Source organism: Danio aesculapii, chromosome 13, assembly GCF_903798145.1.
Source record: "Danio aesculapii chromosome 13, fDanAes4.1, whole genome shotgun sequence".
In the NCBI taxonomy this organism is placed as follows: domain Eukaryota; kingdom Metazoa; phylum Chordata; class Actinopteri; order Cypriniformes; family Danionidae; genus Danio; species Danio aesculapii.
The window spans coordinates 53,474,057-53,490,414 of record NC_079447.1 but is presented as its reverse complement, the minus strand read 5'-3'; the positions used below and the strand labels follow the sequence as shown (position 1 = coordinate 53,490,414).

The 16,358-nt window shown below is 40.4% G+C and overlaps 1 protein-coding gene across 3 annotated transcripts; it reads right to left on the bottom strand.

The window, feature by feature from the left end:
- Positions 1–56: 56 nt before the first annotated feature.
- Positions 57–16,358, bottom strand: efemp1 (EGF containing fibulin extracellular matrix protein 1). Of its 3 annotated transcripts, none has more exons than XM_056470956.1 (11): positions 16,277–16,358; positions 14,496–14,703; positions 13,227–13,275; positions 11,242–11,484; positions 9,225–9,347; positions 8,291–8,410; positions 5,910–6,029; positions 5,306–5,425; positions 3,535–3,661; positions 2,755–2,947; positions 57–1,905 (listed from the first exon to the last, which is right to left on the bottom strand). In XM_056470956.1, exons 2-11 carry the CDS (start codon positions 14,571–14,573, stop codon positions 1,744–1,746), a joined length of 1,335 nt encoding a protein of 444 aa, XP_056326931.1. In that variant the 5' UTR covers positions 14,574–14,703; positions 16,277–16,358; the 3' UTR covers positions 57–1,743. The 3 variants fall into 3 exon arrangements, with proteins under 3 accessions (XP_056326931.1, XP_056326932.1, XP_056326933.1); XM_056470957.1 differs by having other exon boundaries at positions 14,496–14,575; positions 16,277–16,351; XM_056470958.1 differs by having other exon boundaries at positions 14,496–14,698; positions 16,277–16,302.

Here is a 16,358-nt window from a genome sequence, read left to right as displayed (position 1 = left end):
TTGGCAGTGCATTAAATGAATATTAAACGATCTAACGTTACAGAAAAAAGCACATGTTACATCTATTTCCCTTTATTGATAACCGAGTACAAATATTAATGGTCAACAGTCTCATATATTCTTTTTCTTTAAAGAAAAATACAAAACATTTGATAACAGAAGATGATTTTTCACATTAGAGGACATCTGTGTTTCAGGCTAGAGCTGGTTTATTGCAGTTATGAGCAGATGCAAAGCCAGAATCAGGTTATTTTCAGGTCATCAGTGCAAAATAAACTCTACATTCAATACCAGTACTGGGCTTTGTGAGCATTTCAACTGGTCAGAGATCCTCTTTTCACTGAGATATTAAAGCTGAACAAATGAAAGCTGTCCGTCTGCAGTTAATTGTTAATGTCAGACAGATGATCCCTAAAATAACTCCATTATATGTGGTCACTCTCTGACATTAGATGGTGCTTAATGACAAACTGAAATACTCCGGTACACAAGGTGGCGCTGCATAACTTAACTACTTCTGCACAACAATCAAGAGTAAGAAGTGTGCTCTCCCTCAGGCTTTTCCTCAGATGTGTCTCGATAACCCTAGCTCTCTTTGGGTGGGTTATCAGTCCTTCAAAGTGAGTCTCAGTCCATTAGTGTGGGGCTATCTGTCCTTTAAGGCGGAGCTATCAGTCCTTTAGGGCGGAGCTGTCAGTCCTTTAAAGCGGAGCTATCAGTCCTTTAGGGCGGAGCTATCAGTCCTTTTAGGCGGAGCTATCAGTCCTTTAAGGCGGAGTGATCAGTCCTTTACGGCAGGGCTATCAGTCCATTAGGGTGAGGCTATCGGTGCCTTTAGGGCGGAGCTATCAGTCTGTTAGAGTGGTGCTATCAGTCCTTTGGGCGGACCTATCAGTCCTATGGGGCGGTGCTATCAGTCCTTTAGGGCGAACCTACTGTATCAGTCCTTTAGGGCGGAGCTATCAGTCCTTTAGGCCGGTGCTATCAGACCTTTAGGGTGGAGCTATCAGTCCTTTAGGGCGGAGCTATCAGTCCTTTAGGGAGGTGCTATCAGTCCTTTAGGGCGGAGCTATCAGTCCTTTAGGGAGGTGCTATCAATCCTTTAGGGTGAGGCTATCGGTGCCTTTAGGGCGGAGCTATCAATCCTTTAGGGCAGACCTATCAGTCCTTTGGGCAGTGCTGTCAGTCCTTTAGGGAGGTGCTATCAATCCTTTAGGGTGAGGCTATCGGTGCCATTAGAGCGGAGCTATCGATCCTTTAGGGCAGGGCTAGCAGTTATTTAAGTTGGAGTTATTAGTTCTTTAGGGCGGGGCCTGATATGTATTGTTTCTGCCCTATTATCGTCCATTTGTCAAGCTTCCTGCATTTTCTGTGATTGGCCATAGGAAGGGGGAGGGGCAAGAGGCTGGTGCAAATGTTTAACAAGTGTTGAGTCCTGTGGAGGAGTTCCGGATGCATACGTTTGCATTGTGTTTGTTTTATGAATAAAGTTGTTGATTGTTCGCCAGTTCCCGCCTCTTTCTTCCCTGAATGGGTGAGATTGAGCTACTGCTATAGTAGGATCCCACACATTTCTGACATAAACCCAAAACACTGGTGAAGAAACATAAAACCACACTGCCTACTAGTGTTTCAGAAGTGGTACTTCAACACAGACAGAACGCAGAAGTATAAATGCTTGCAGTGGCGTTGAGTACGTGCAGAGGATACAGCGATCACTCAACACAGAAGTAGAAACTGGGCTTAGAAAGGAAAAGGTCCCACGATGATGGTGAGCCGCAGTAAAGAGCTGGAGCGGTAGTTCATGAGTGAGTGTTGAGTGATCATCTCCAGATCCACGATCAGCTCCTGCGGACCCTCCAGAGACTGAGTCAAGACTAGCATCGCCCCGGCACTGCTGAAGCGCTAATGCACACACACACACACACACACACACACAGTGTTACAGCTCATCAGGGATCCTGACAGCATTCATTTAACATTTGAAAAATCCTATGAGAAGATCCTCAATGAAAAATGAATCCAGTTCACAGTAGTTGTTTGGCATGCCCACTCGGTCACTCCTTGTGCTGAGGATTTAGACCCAGGTTTACACTCTTCACCTGAGGTGCAGCTTGTCAATAGGCAAGATGCCCTTCTGATGAGGGCCTGCAAATTTGGTCCTTCATCAGAACATGAACGAAAGCGTTTCAATCATTTTAGTATGGAGGAAGTAGAGAATTAAAAACAGTAGTGTGGACATGGAGCGTTTATAGACGAAAACTATTTCAAATTGATCCAGATTAGTGTAGAAGTAGCCTAGATGAAGTATGAAACATGAAGAGAGGGCGGGCCATAGAGGAGCCCCTCCCCTTTTAAAATCAGCCAATAGCCTTTAGTTTTTTCACAGCTCTGCCAGTGAGAGTGGTTGAGCTCAAGTGCATGAGATGAATAGCCAATGAGAAGAAAGGGGCGGGGCATATCAGATACTAGAGAGGATTTGATTGGTCAGAAGATTTGATGGGAGACTGAAGTATGAGACGACAAAAAGTATTGCCCCCTTTAGGCGGAAGAGACAATCTGTGAATATCAGGTTTATATCTTCAGACTTTGTCACAGAAGAGACAATAGATATCCTTAAGACTAATATACTGATACTAACATCTAAACAACTCCATTTTAAATTCAAGGGACCTTTAAATAGTACAGATAATAAGATGAAGACTGAACGGTAATCTCTGGTACAGAGAGAAATGAAGAGTAGATATGGCTCACCCTCAGGAAGAACTGTCCTCTGTCATTGCCGTCTTTGATTCTGAAGGTGTAGTGTGCGCTGGAGAAGATGTTTGTGGCCTGAATCTGGAAGATGTCTGCTGGAACGCTGCGCTCTGAATGCATGTTCATGTATTTGTAGACGATGGACTGCGGCAGGCCTCGACACGCCGCTGCCGACGGACATGAGCAACGGCTGCGGATGAAAACGGCAGCATTAACACCAGTTCACATCAAGCAATTTAAATATAATATATATTTGTGTCCACATCAGCAAACAATAATAATAATCTCTCTATGTTCAGTTTCTGCTTTTCTTTCTGCATTTCCCTCTTGTAACCAGCAGGTGTCCTCAGTGTTTATAGAGCATCTGACCAGTGAATCCAGCTCGTGTAATCTAGCTAATCAAACATTTACGAGAGCAGTCAGTGTAGTGGAATAAAACTTACAACACTTATTTTCTTTTAATTCACCAACATTTTTATCATTATTTCCCATGATATAACCTATTGTTTTCCAGACAGTCATTATCTGTAAATAAGCTGATTAACGAGGGCTTTACATCAAGCAGTGTGCTTCTCCACAGTGTCATCTGTAGCTTTCAATTGCACAAGTCTTGTATATTACAGTGGATTCTGAATGACAGTATTTTATCCTTTATTGTTTTATCCTTAACTCTGCTACTGTTTTACACTCAGAGCTGTTTTCTTTATCTTTATCACTGTTTTTATAGTTTATAACTTTACTCTTAAATCACAGCCAGCTCGATGTCTGAGCTCTTACTTTTCTGAGGTCCGCACATACGGCTCCAGACACGGGTTTCGTGGGTAACATCGATGACCTCCGTAATAGTTCCAGCACATCTCGTCTTCCCGGCACTCGTGATTGGCTGTTTCACACTCGTTGATGTCTGTGACAGAAGACAGGGATTAACAGCAACAGAAAACTCACATGCTCTGTGTTCACAACAAACCCACAGCCTTTCTGCTTCAAAGCTCATAAACATCATTGGCAATAACTAATTAATGTGTTCTGAACTTCCTTGTGGACTCACACAATAGTTTACTGGTAGTGTTGCAAATTCACATCACAGAAAATTAGGGGAGAAGAACGGTAACAATCAATAACCTGCATGTTACACAATATCATCCTTTGAATAACGTCGCATCCAATCTTGCTGGTCTCCTGGGGTAATTTTCAGCTGATCGTAAAAAAACAACAGCGACCTGTTTGTTTTGTTGGTGCTCGAGTGGTTACCCTCATGTGCATTTAAATTACGGAGACAAGAGTTCTTTAAAATAATGAGATCAGATGGAAAATACTGGACCTTATGTTTGTTTCATACAGATTACAAAACCAGAGAACATTTGTTCTCAAGTGTAGTTGGTCTGTTTAAAAGTAGAGATTTGAAGCCTTGTGTGGATTCATTTCTCATGTATGTGAAGCAAGTTTTCGCTGTGATTCCAGCATGTTTGCTGACCCCAGAGGCTTCATAATGAAGCTGAAGAAACTGTCTTCAACACATGTCTGCACTGAGCCCCTCCCCCAGAGAATCATCAGCCTATAGAGATCAATGATTGGCTGCTTTCTTAAAATCTGGGCTTTCGTTAATAGGGCGGCCATATTGAACTTTACATTTTCCCCATTCAAAACTATACGAGTGACACATCTTATGTATTCTATAGTCTATTTCTGCGGACCAATTCGCAAACTATCATCCTAAAAGGTATTCGTAAATTGAATTAGTGTCCTAAACCAGTTAAAAAAAGTTATCTGGGTGGTAACTCAAAGTGCAGATCTCTCTACCCACAATACATTGCGAGTTGGATGCGAATTTGATTAGATGCTAATGTGGGTAAGAACTGTAAGCAAACTACAAACATGGTGGATTTAGCAGATGCTTTAATCCAAAGCGACTTACAAGTGAGGATAAAAGCATCTTAATTGATAAATGTAAATGCATTCATTAGATCTATTTAAAACAACAGTAAAATAACGGCGGCTCAGTGGTCAGCACGGTGTCCTCACAGCAAGCAGGTCGCTGGTTTGAGTCCCGGCTGGGTCAGTTGGTGTTTCTGTGTGGAGTTTGCATGTTCTCCCCATGTTGGTGTGGGTTTCCTCCGGGTGCTCCGGTTTCCCCCACAGTCCAAACACATGCGCTATAGGGGAACTGATGAACTAAACTGGCTGTAGTGTATGAGTGTGTGTGTATGGGTGTTTCCCTTACTTTAATTACTCAATTTTGACTCAATCTTAAAACAAAACAATATGGTTGCTTTTTTTAAGAAATGCTTCTTGATTTATGAATTTTTAGATAGTTGGACGAAAAACAAGAGTAAAAATCTAAGTAAACAGTAATGCTTGTTAGCGGTTGAAAAAAACTGATAATTATCACTTATTAAAGCTACAGCACACAGGAAAAGCTCCAGCGGCAGGGCTTGAGCTCTGCATTGTTTCCATGATGAGCATGTGATGTGTTTGTGAATTCCTGGCTGAAATCTCTGGGTGTGGATGGAGAGAGAGCGCTGTATTTTATGAAGGAGGAGGCCGATACCTTGACACATTCTTGTTCTGTGTATCTGATATCCGTCTGGGCAGGTGCAGGAGTATCCACCCTCGCTGTTCACACACGCGTACTGGCACATGTAGCTGGAGAACGAGCACTCGTCGATATCTGAACACACAACCACAGGTCGAATACACACAACACTGAGCTATGCTCTCTGTGCAAACTGAAACGTGTCAAAACCACACCAAAAAACAACTCAAAAATGCAAATTACTTTGATGTCTATTGAAGTGCTTGATGTAAAACAACATCAAATTGACATCCAACACTGGAGTCAAAAAGAGGACTGTACGTAAACCTTTAGATGCCAGTTTTAAAAGTCAATTTGATGTTATTTTGACATCAAGGTAGTTTACATGCATTTTATAGACACAAAATCCATTGTAAATTTGTAATTCCTATATTAAATGACTTTTTGTGTCATTATTTTGGTGGTCAAAAGGACATCAATGTGTGGATGTTAAATAGACCTCAAAGTTTTAACATCAAATCGATTAGTATTTCTGATGGGTTCTTTTTAGGTCTTGCTTGATGTCAATTTAGTGTCGCTATGAAGCTGTTGATAAAGATAGCACAGAGTCAGCACTGACCCACACAGGAGACTGCATCCGGGCCGAGTTCATAACCCGTATCACACTGGCAGATGAAGGAGCCCAGCAGGTTAAAGCACTGATGCTGACACGGCTGAGACACTTCACACTCGTTCACATCTGAAACACACACACACACACACACACACACACACTTTTACACTTTCCTCTGTGTACAGGTCATCTGCTCATGCTCATATTCTGCATGATTTTCCTGCAAGGTAATATTAATTGCTAAAAGTCGCCATGAAATGGAAGTTAAGATTTGGCTTCTTTCCCATATCGAGAGGCATATCCACTTGAAGCGCTCCTGAATGAGAAATAAAATATAGGGCAGTGTATGATTTTGTCCTTTGGGAACTGATTGGGTCATTGGAAGATGAGCGTTGCTAAGAAAACAACATTGACAAAGGGATAAAAGTTAGCAGAAACAAGACACGGACTGAAAGCCTGCCCTAAAGAACTAATAGCGCCGCCCCAAAAAACTGATAGCCCGCCCAAAAGAACTAATAACCCCGCCCCAAAGAACTGATAACCCGCCCAAAAGAACTAATAACCCCGCCCCAAAGAACTGATAACCCGCCCAAAAGAACTAATAGCCCCGCATCAAAGAACTGATAGCTCTGCCCTAAAAGATTGTTAGCCACACCCTAAAGGAATGATAGCCACGCCCTAAATGATGGATAGCCCCGCCCTGAAGAACTTATAGCCCCACCTTAAAGGACTGATAGCCCTAAAAGATTGAAAGTCCTACCCTAAAGTACACTAAAGGACAGATAGTCCCACCCTAAAGTACTGATAGCTCCGCCCTAAAACACTGAAAGCACCGGCCTAAAGGACTGATAGCCCCACCGTAAAAGACTGATAGCTCCGCCCTAAAAGCTTAATAACACCGCCCTAAAGGACTGATAGCCCTACCCTAAATGATTGATAGCTCCACCTTAAATGACTGATAGCCCCACCCTAAAAGATTGATAGCACCATCCTAAAGGACTAATTGCTCCACCCTAATATTGATAGCCCTACCCCAATTAACTGATAGCCCCGCCCTAAAAGATTTATAGCCCTACCCTAAAAGATTGATAGCCCCACCCTAAATGACTGATAGCAGCACCCTAAAAGATTGATAGCTCCGCCCCCTAAATGACTGATAGCCCTACCCTAAAAGACTGACTTAAGTTATTTAGACTAGAAACAAGACAGAAACTCTAAATAAGAAGAGCATTAATGCAGTGTTGAGTCCCTCTTGAAAGATCCGCTTCACTAAAGCGCAGACAGGCTCCTCTAAACTGATTGTTCTCCTTCTGAAAAATGCACCATGAGATATTTTAAATTCCTCTGTGAGCGATCTGAAGGCCAATTCTTGGCACAACTATAAGTCAAGCTAATCTGATAGACTCAGGGTTTCTTTCTCCATTACAGTAATGATATCTACTGCACCTTAATAATGCTGCAGTGACAATAACACATGTCTATTGTTAAGTCTATTGTTTTAAAGTGAGGGGAGCTTTTCTGTGTTGCTCAATATCGATTCAGGACTAACAGCTGCCTGATGTTTGCCTTTTTCCAGAGTCTGATCACCCAGAAATGAATATTTCAGGATCTTCATTAATCTTCAGAACACAAATTAAAGACACAGCTCCCACGGAAGTGAACGTTCTGTTGTTATTTATTCACTTGTCACAATCATGTCTCTTCTGTTGAACACAAAAGGTTTTGCAGAAGGCTGGAAACCCCTCTCCATTGACTTCAATAGTGTCTTTTATTGTGTTCAACAGAGGAAATTCTTAAAGGTTTGGAAACACTTGACTCAAAAATAAAATTAAAGTAAATTATCATTTTTGGGTGAACTATCCCTTATTAAACCGATATTTTAGATGATATCTGAGAGCTCCCTCATCCTTCATTGTCAAAATGACATTGTTTGCCTACAGTACGTCCTCTCTTCAGTCAGGTCAGATCAGGCTGTGTGGTGCTCTACTTTTGCGTCCTTAAACACTCGTTTCTTGAGGTCGACAGGTTATAGTATATATAGTATATATGGTTTTGGATTTTTTAGCTTGTCTACTTTACATTTAGTCACATAGCAACTTTTAGACATTGTTTTATTCGTCAGAAATGACAAGATGAAACCCTCCTGCAATACAAAGTGGCCTTCAGATTATGACTCTATGGTATGTCAGAAAACGGTCAATACATCATAACTGTTACCGATACTGAATCATCCTCGTCTGCATCGCAGCGTACAAATGATTGATTATGACACTCTGATAAACACCTCATAAAACTGATTTGTGCATAAAAGAACGCCTTTAATATAACAAGAACATCCACACACACACACACACACACACACACACACACACAGGTCTTGGACTCACCCACACAGCTGTGGTTGTTGCTGGCGAGCTGATATCCATCATTACACTCACAGTAGTAGGAGCCGGCGGTGTTCACACACCTGTGCATGCAGTAGTGGGACAGCAGACACTCATTCCTGTCTGCAAAGACGTTCACATGTACACACACACACACACACACACACACACACACACACACACACACACACACACAGCGACAGCAAATGAAACAGGTTTAGTTGGATAACAAAATGTTCTTCTTTTATTCTTGTTCACCTCTGATGATGAAGGATGTAATGACCAGTGTTGGGGAAAGTTCCTCTTGAAAGTAATCCATTACAATATTGAGTTACTCCCCAAGTAAATAAGTAGTTGTGTTATTTTTCCGTTACTTGTTAGTTGCTTGTTATGGTAAGTAATGCATTACGTTACTTTTGCTTTCCCCCTGGCTGAGGCCTGATCTCTTTCAGAACTTGCAGGGACTTTTTTAATAGAGGAGCTCTGCAAATAACAACACTGCGAAATCTTCATTTCTAATCATTAAAAACACACCAGTAGTAATACTGTAGGGTAATGTTATCCTCGGAGACGGCTCTACATGCCGTATATACAGATGAATGACAGTTTAAAGCAGTGTGTTTGCTGCTGTTAGTCTTATTAAATCAGTGTGCACTGAGACTATAATCCCCTTTTCCTTTTCTTCATGTGTTCAGAATGATTAAAACACTTCCAGTATTGCAGAAATGTAAAGCCATCCTGCTCTCTGTCTGTTCCTGCATTCTCTCATCAGTTCAGGATTCAACATGACCAAGCTCAGTTAATTCAGCTATTTAGAAGCTAATTCATTAAATTAATGCATTACTGTACTCGTTACTTAGAAAAGTAATATTATTATGTAACCTGTGTAACTTGCAATACATTTCCCCCAACACTGGAGCTGTGGTACGGTACTCACCCACACACTGGTCTCCGTGTCTCTGGTACCCAGGCTGACACTGACAGCTGTAGGAGCCTCTGCTGTTGTAGCAGATCTGGTCTGAAGCACAGGTGTGCAGGCCCTGAGAGCATTCATCCACATCTGGACACACACATGTTGGGTATTCATATTTATAGATGTAAATATTTACATTTACATTTACATTTAGTCATTTAGCAGACGCTTTTATCCAAAGCGACTTACAAATGAGGACAAGGAAGCAATTTACACAACTATAAGAGCAGCAGTGAACAAGCGCTATAGACAAGTTTCAGGCGTGTAAAAGTCTAAGAAGCAAAAACATTAGTAGAATTTTTTTTTTTTTTTTTTTTTTTTTTTTTTTAATAGAGAGAGAGAGAGAGAGAGAGAGAGAGAGAGAGAGAAAGAGGGCTCAGTTAGTGGTATAGCCAGAGAGGCAATTGCAGATTAGGAGGAAAAGTGGAGACTAAACAGTTGCGTTTTTAGTCGTTTCTTGAAGACAGCAAGTGACTCTGCTGTTCTGATGTAGTTAGGGAGTTCATTCCACCAACTGGGCAGATTGAATGTGAGAGTTCGGGAAAGTGATTTCTTCCCTCTTTGGGATGGAACAACGAGGTGACGTTCATTCACAGAACGCAAGTTTCTGGAGGGCACATATATCTGCAGAAGTGAGAGCAGATACGAAGGAGCACAGCTAGAGGTCACTTTGTAAGCAAACATCAGAGCTTTGAATTTGATGCGGGCAGCAACTGGAAGCCAGTGCAAACGGGTGAGTAGCGGAGTGACATGTGCTCTTTTGGGTTCATCAAAGACCACTCGTGCTGCTGCGTTCTGAAGCAGCTGAAGAGGTTTGATAGAACTAGCTGGTAGCCCGGCTAGCAGCGAGTTGCAATAGTCCAGTTTGGAGAGGACAAGAGCTTGAACAATGAGTTGAGCTGTATGTTCAGATAGGAAGGGTCGGACCTTTCTGATGTTGTAGAGTGCGAATCTGCAAGATCGGGCAGTTCTAGAAATGTGGTCAGAGAAGTTCAGTTGGTCATCAATCGTAACTCCAAGGCTTTTTACCATTTTGGATGCAGTGATGGTTGCTCCATCCATCTGGATTGAAAAGTTATGGTGAAGGGTCGGGTTGGCAGAGACTTCAAGCATTTCCGTTTTCATGAGGTTAAGCTGGAGATGATGATCTTGCATCCAGAGTGAAATGTCTGACAGGCAGGCTGAAATGCGAGCTGGAACCGAGGGATCATCAGGGTGGAAAGAGAGGTATAGCTGGGTGTCATCAGCATAGCAGTGGTAGGAAAAACCATGTTTCTGGATGACTGTTCCTAAAGATGCCGTGTAGATAGAGAAGAGAAGTGGTCCAAGCACAGAGCCCTGAGGTACCCCAGTGTATAGATGCTGTAGGTTGGACACCTCTCCCCTCCACGACACCCTGAATGACCTGTCCGAGAGGTAGGAACTGAACCATTGAATAACAGTGCCTGTGACGCCCAGTGACTCAAGCGTAGATAGCAGGATCTGGTGGTTTACAGTGTCAAAAGCAGCTGATAAATCCAGCAAGATGAGGACAGATGATTTAGAGTCTGCTTTAGCCAGTCTGAGGTCCTCCACGACCGAGAGCAGGGCAGTCTCAGTTGAGTGGCCTTTATACAGACTGTATATTCTGTCTTCTTACCACAATTAAAAAAAACATTAAAGCTCTCATTAATATGTGCAAAACGTTTAGGATTCACCAAAAATAGATTAATTATGTGTCAACTCTGTTACTGTCAGGTATATTACTGTCAACTCTGTCATCATCAAATCTCTAATCATCATCTCTGTTATCCTCATCTCTGTTATCCTCAACTCTGTTACTGTCAGGTATATTACTGTCAGCTCTGTTATCCTCAGCTCTGTTATCCTCAACTCTGTTATCCTCAACTCTGTTATCCTCAACCCTGTTATCCTCATCTCTGTTCTTGTGTTTTCTAATGCAGTGAAGTAAGGCTTTCCTAACATGCGTGTACTGCTGTACCCTGGCAGTAGTTGTGTTGGTCGCGTGTGAATCCAGCAGAGCACTGAGAGCCTCCGGCAGCTGCAGATCTGTGGTTAGTCTCTGTGTGTGTTTGAGGAACAGAGTCTGAGGCCTGCGATGGTTCGTTTCCATTATTAATGAAGATCTGAGCGTTCTGGGGCAGGCAGAGGTATCCGCCGTAGTGGTTTATACACTTCATGCCCGCTTTACAGGCATCAGACACGAGGACACACTCATCAACATCTGTGGAAAACATGCAGAAGACTAGCATTAAAGAGACAGTACAATTCAATTCAAGTATACTTGTACTGACCATATTCTTTACGTCCGAGTGGGCGCAGCCATTGGAATCTTTTTGTCTCTAGACCTCCGCTCTCATTCACTTCCATTAATATTTAGACGTTAAAAACAGCTCGTTCAGCTGCTTGATGATGTAAACTGATATTGTCTTATTACATTCTTCTTCTTTTTATGTATAGTCATGAACACACTTGATTGTAGGGTGAGTAGTTTGACTGTTTTCTTCCATTTATTATTGTTAGTCATTTCTCCCATAGACAAACGAATCTGCAGTTCTAAACCAATCACAATCGCGAGCACACTTCTGCATTGAAGAATAAGGTCAACAGCGCTCTTCATAATGATAATCGTTCCACAGCAGCTTCACAAAACATCATTCATTCATTCATGTTCAGCTTAGTCCCTTTATTAATCATGGGTCACCACAGCGGAATGAACCGACAAATTATCCAGCACGTTTTACGCAGCGGATGCCCTTCCAGCCGCAACCCAACACTGGGAAACACCCATATACTCTTGCATTCACACTCATATACTACGGCCAATTTAGTTAATCAATTCCCCTATAGCACATGTGTTTGAATGTGTTTTGCATGTTCTCACCCTGGGTTTCCTCCGGGTGCTCCGGTTTCCCCCAGTCCAAACACATGCGCTATAGGAAAATTAATGAACTAAAATGGCCGTAGTGTATGTGTGTGAATGCAAGAGTGTATGGGTGTTTCCCAGTGTTGGGTTGCGGTTGCATAAAACATGTGCTGGATAAGTTGGCGGTTCATTCCGCTGTGGCGACCCCTGATTAATAAAGGGACTAAGCCGAAAAGAAAATGAATTCATGTTTATGGTGAAGATTAAAATCACCATCATATGCATTTAACCATGCTCAAAACTGAAAGTTGTAGGCAGCAATTACATTATTTAACCAGTAGGTGGAGACAACCAGCCATCAAAAACATGCCACTGAATAATTCTTCAACAATGATCATCAAGCAATGAAACATGAAGATCTATGAGTGATTAACTGAATCATTTACTGAAGATGAGACTAAAATAAATATGGGTTGTACAAATTATAATGTTAGATTTCTACATTTAGCGTCATCAGCAGCAGTAATAGCTGACAGTGAGTTTCTCACAGTACTGAATATTTTAGTTTATTTTTATTCAGCTGATTATTTCTTCATTTAATATTATTTTTAATTAAATTACAGGCTCTAAGTTCTGTTTGTTAAAACCCAAAGTGTCTTGCAGTGCTGTTTCTGTATTAAATGGAAAGGAACTGACATTTATCTCCTCTCCTTTCTAGCTGATCCGAAAAATGGTCTGATCTGTGACTAAAACCCCATAACGTGATCCAAACCGTGAGATCTGGGATGCGCTACACCACTAGCTGTGTACATAAAACTATACACACTTTCAAAACGTATGCATTTCCTTTTAGCATTTGTTTAAATATGCTCAAATAAGTATGCAGATGTAACCAGCCCATGTCTGATTTTCCAGCATTCTTCAGAATATCTTCCTTTGTGTTCAACAGAAGAAAGAAACTCACACAGGTTTGGCAAAAGGAAATGATGAGATTTCTGGCTGAACTTTAAGCATTATGATCAGTTTCTCAGACTCATGGATACTCCTGTTGGCCATTGAAGGCCATGGAGAGAGTGTCAGATGATCAGTTATTGTATTACCTGTGCATCCCTCTTTAAAGGGATCGTACTCATAGCCTTCTGTGCATCTCTGAAACATAAACAACACACACAGTATGACAAAGCTTTAGCTGTCACCTTATACCACATGTCTGCTGAATGCTGGATTCTGATTGGCTGATGGTGACTGCACATGATAAAGGCACAGCTAAAGTAGATCCGGCAGGTTTAGAGCACATTACAACTCCATATTACTCCACTGAATGATTAGCGTTACACATCAGAATACAAACAAAGGAGGAGATGCTAACAATGTGCTAGTTCATGCTACAATCATGCTAACAACCATTTATTCATGCTAGAAACATACTAACAAAATGCTAATTCATGCTAGAAACATGCTAACGTGTTAAATCATATAATCAATATAATGCTGACAACATGCTAAATCATACTAGAAAATGCTAACAAGCTTGCTAATTAATGCTAGAAACATGCTACTAACTTGCTAATTCATACTAGAATCATGCAAACAACATGATAATTCAAGCTAAAATCATGGTAGCAAGAAACATTCATACCAGAAACATGTTATCAAAATGCTAATCCATATCGGAAACATGCTAACAACATGTTAATTCATAACAGGATCATGACAACAGCATGTTAATTCATACTAGTTACATGTTAACAACACAATAATTCATATTAGTAACATGCTAACAACATACTAATTTATGCAAGAAACAATGCTAACATCATTTTAATTTATGTTAGATACATGCTAACAACCATCTAATTCCTGCTAGAAACATGCTAACATTATGCTAATTCATGCTAGAAACATACTAACAACATGCTAATTGATGCTAGAAACATGCTAACAGCGTGTTAAATCACGCTAAGATAATGTTGACAACATGCTAATTCATACTAGAAACATTAACAAGCTTGCTAATTAATGCTGACAACATGCTACTAACTTGCTTGAATCATGGTAACAACTTGCTAATTCATGCTAGAAACATGTGAACAACCACTAATTCATGCTAGAAACATGTTAACAACGTGCTAATTCATGCTAGAAACATGTTAACAACGTGCTAATTCATGCTAGAAACATGTTAACAATGTGCTAATTCATGCTAGAAACATGTTAACAATGTGCTAATTCATGCTAGAAACATGTTAACAACATGTAATTCATTCTAGCAACATTCTAATTTATGTTAAATATGGAAATTTATACTAAACATGCTAACAACATGCTAATTCATACTATAAACATGCTAAAAGTGTAGATGTTCTTACCGTGTAGGACACAGACTCCTCTGCATCTTGAGAAAGCACACAGGCCAGCGCTGTCATTATCAGGCTGAAGGTCCACATCTCTGCAGGGGTTAAAGAGCAGTAAACAACACACCTCACACCTGTAGTTACACCACTGAGAACATGTGGAAACACTTCATCCTGCTTTCATTGGCACATCTCCAGCCAGAGCCCAGCACATACTTCTGCACTAGAGCAGAAACAAATAACCATAATAATAATACACTTTACTTTAAATAACACTTTTAGAAGTAGCACACATACACAAAAAACAGAGCCTAGTACTCAAAAACAAAATAAATGAAACTCACATTTAAAAAAATCACATTTGAGATTGAAGTGAGAATATATAAACACTTTGCTTTCTGAACATCAGAGGGAAGAGAAGTACAGTTTAGATTTACATATACATTACATAGATTTAGCCTACTACAGTAATGTACAGTTTAATACTAGTTTTTAAACCATTCTTAAGTACTAGTGATTCTACAGTTGCTATGGTAACACAACTACAGTAACTGATCTGTTGTGGTGATTCTACAGTTGCTATAGTAACACAACTACAGTAATTGATCTGTTGTGGAGATTCTACTGTTGCTATGGTAACAACAACTACAGTAATTGACCTGTTGAGGTGATTCTATAGTTGCTATGGCAACACAACAACTACAGTAATTGATCTGTTGTGGTCATTCTACAGTTGCTATAGTAACACAACAACTACAGTAATTGATCTGTTGTGGTGATTCTACAGTTGCTATAGTAACACAACAACTACAGTAATTGATCTGTTGTGGTGATTCTACAGTTGCTATGTTAACACAACAACTACAGTAACTAATCTGTTGAGGTGATTCTACTGTTGCTATGGCAACACAATTACAATAATTGATCTCTTGTGGTGATTCTACAGTTGCTATGGTAACACAACTACAGTAACTGATCTGTTGTGATGATTCTACAGTTGCTATGACAACACAATAACCACAGTAATTAATCTGCTGTGGTGATTCTTCTGTTGCTATGGTAACACAACAACTGAACTAATATAAACGAATGAGCCAATACTGTAGTTTACTACAACTATAAAGTTGATTACGCTACAATACACCACAGTTTACTGTAGTAAAAGCTTAAGTATACTACAGTCTTTATTTCAGTTGATCAGTTCACTATAGTTAATATTGGAGCATTCATAAACTAAGAGTTGTGGATATATACAGCATAATACACTTTACAATTGTGGTTCGGATAGACTACACTATAAACAGTGTTTGGTAAAAGAAAAGTACTATAGTATCAATCTTCTAATACATCTTACTCTTTAAAATAAATGCTAAAATAACATTACACTTTAAGTTAGTTACCTTTCCTTACATTAAGCTACTTTAAGTGATTTTAGATTCCCCCAACACTGATTATGAATTATGTCTTGTTTTCTTTTGTGCATGACAAAATGAGATATTGGAGTAAATGTTGCTTGTCTCCTGAATATGAAAGTCAGTTATAGTCAGGGTCAAAATGTACCACAAATTCAAGACAATGAGACGGTTATTAACTAAACTAAACTAAACGAAACTAAACTAAACACAGCTTTTTTTTAACTGTAATGATAGTAGCTTTAAAAAGCAGCGCGTTTAGATCATGCACATAAACAAGCTTTCAGTCTGAAATGATAGTTTCTGTTTCTAATCTACTCAAAACACACTCAAAGCTCATCAGTTGGACTTTTACTAAAGGTTATTTTTCTGAAATGACGATACCTGCTGTGCTGAAGATCTGCTGCAGTGTGTGTGGAGGAGCTGCTGATCTGATGAAGCTGCGTGTGTGTGTGTGTGTGTGTGT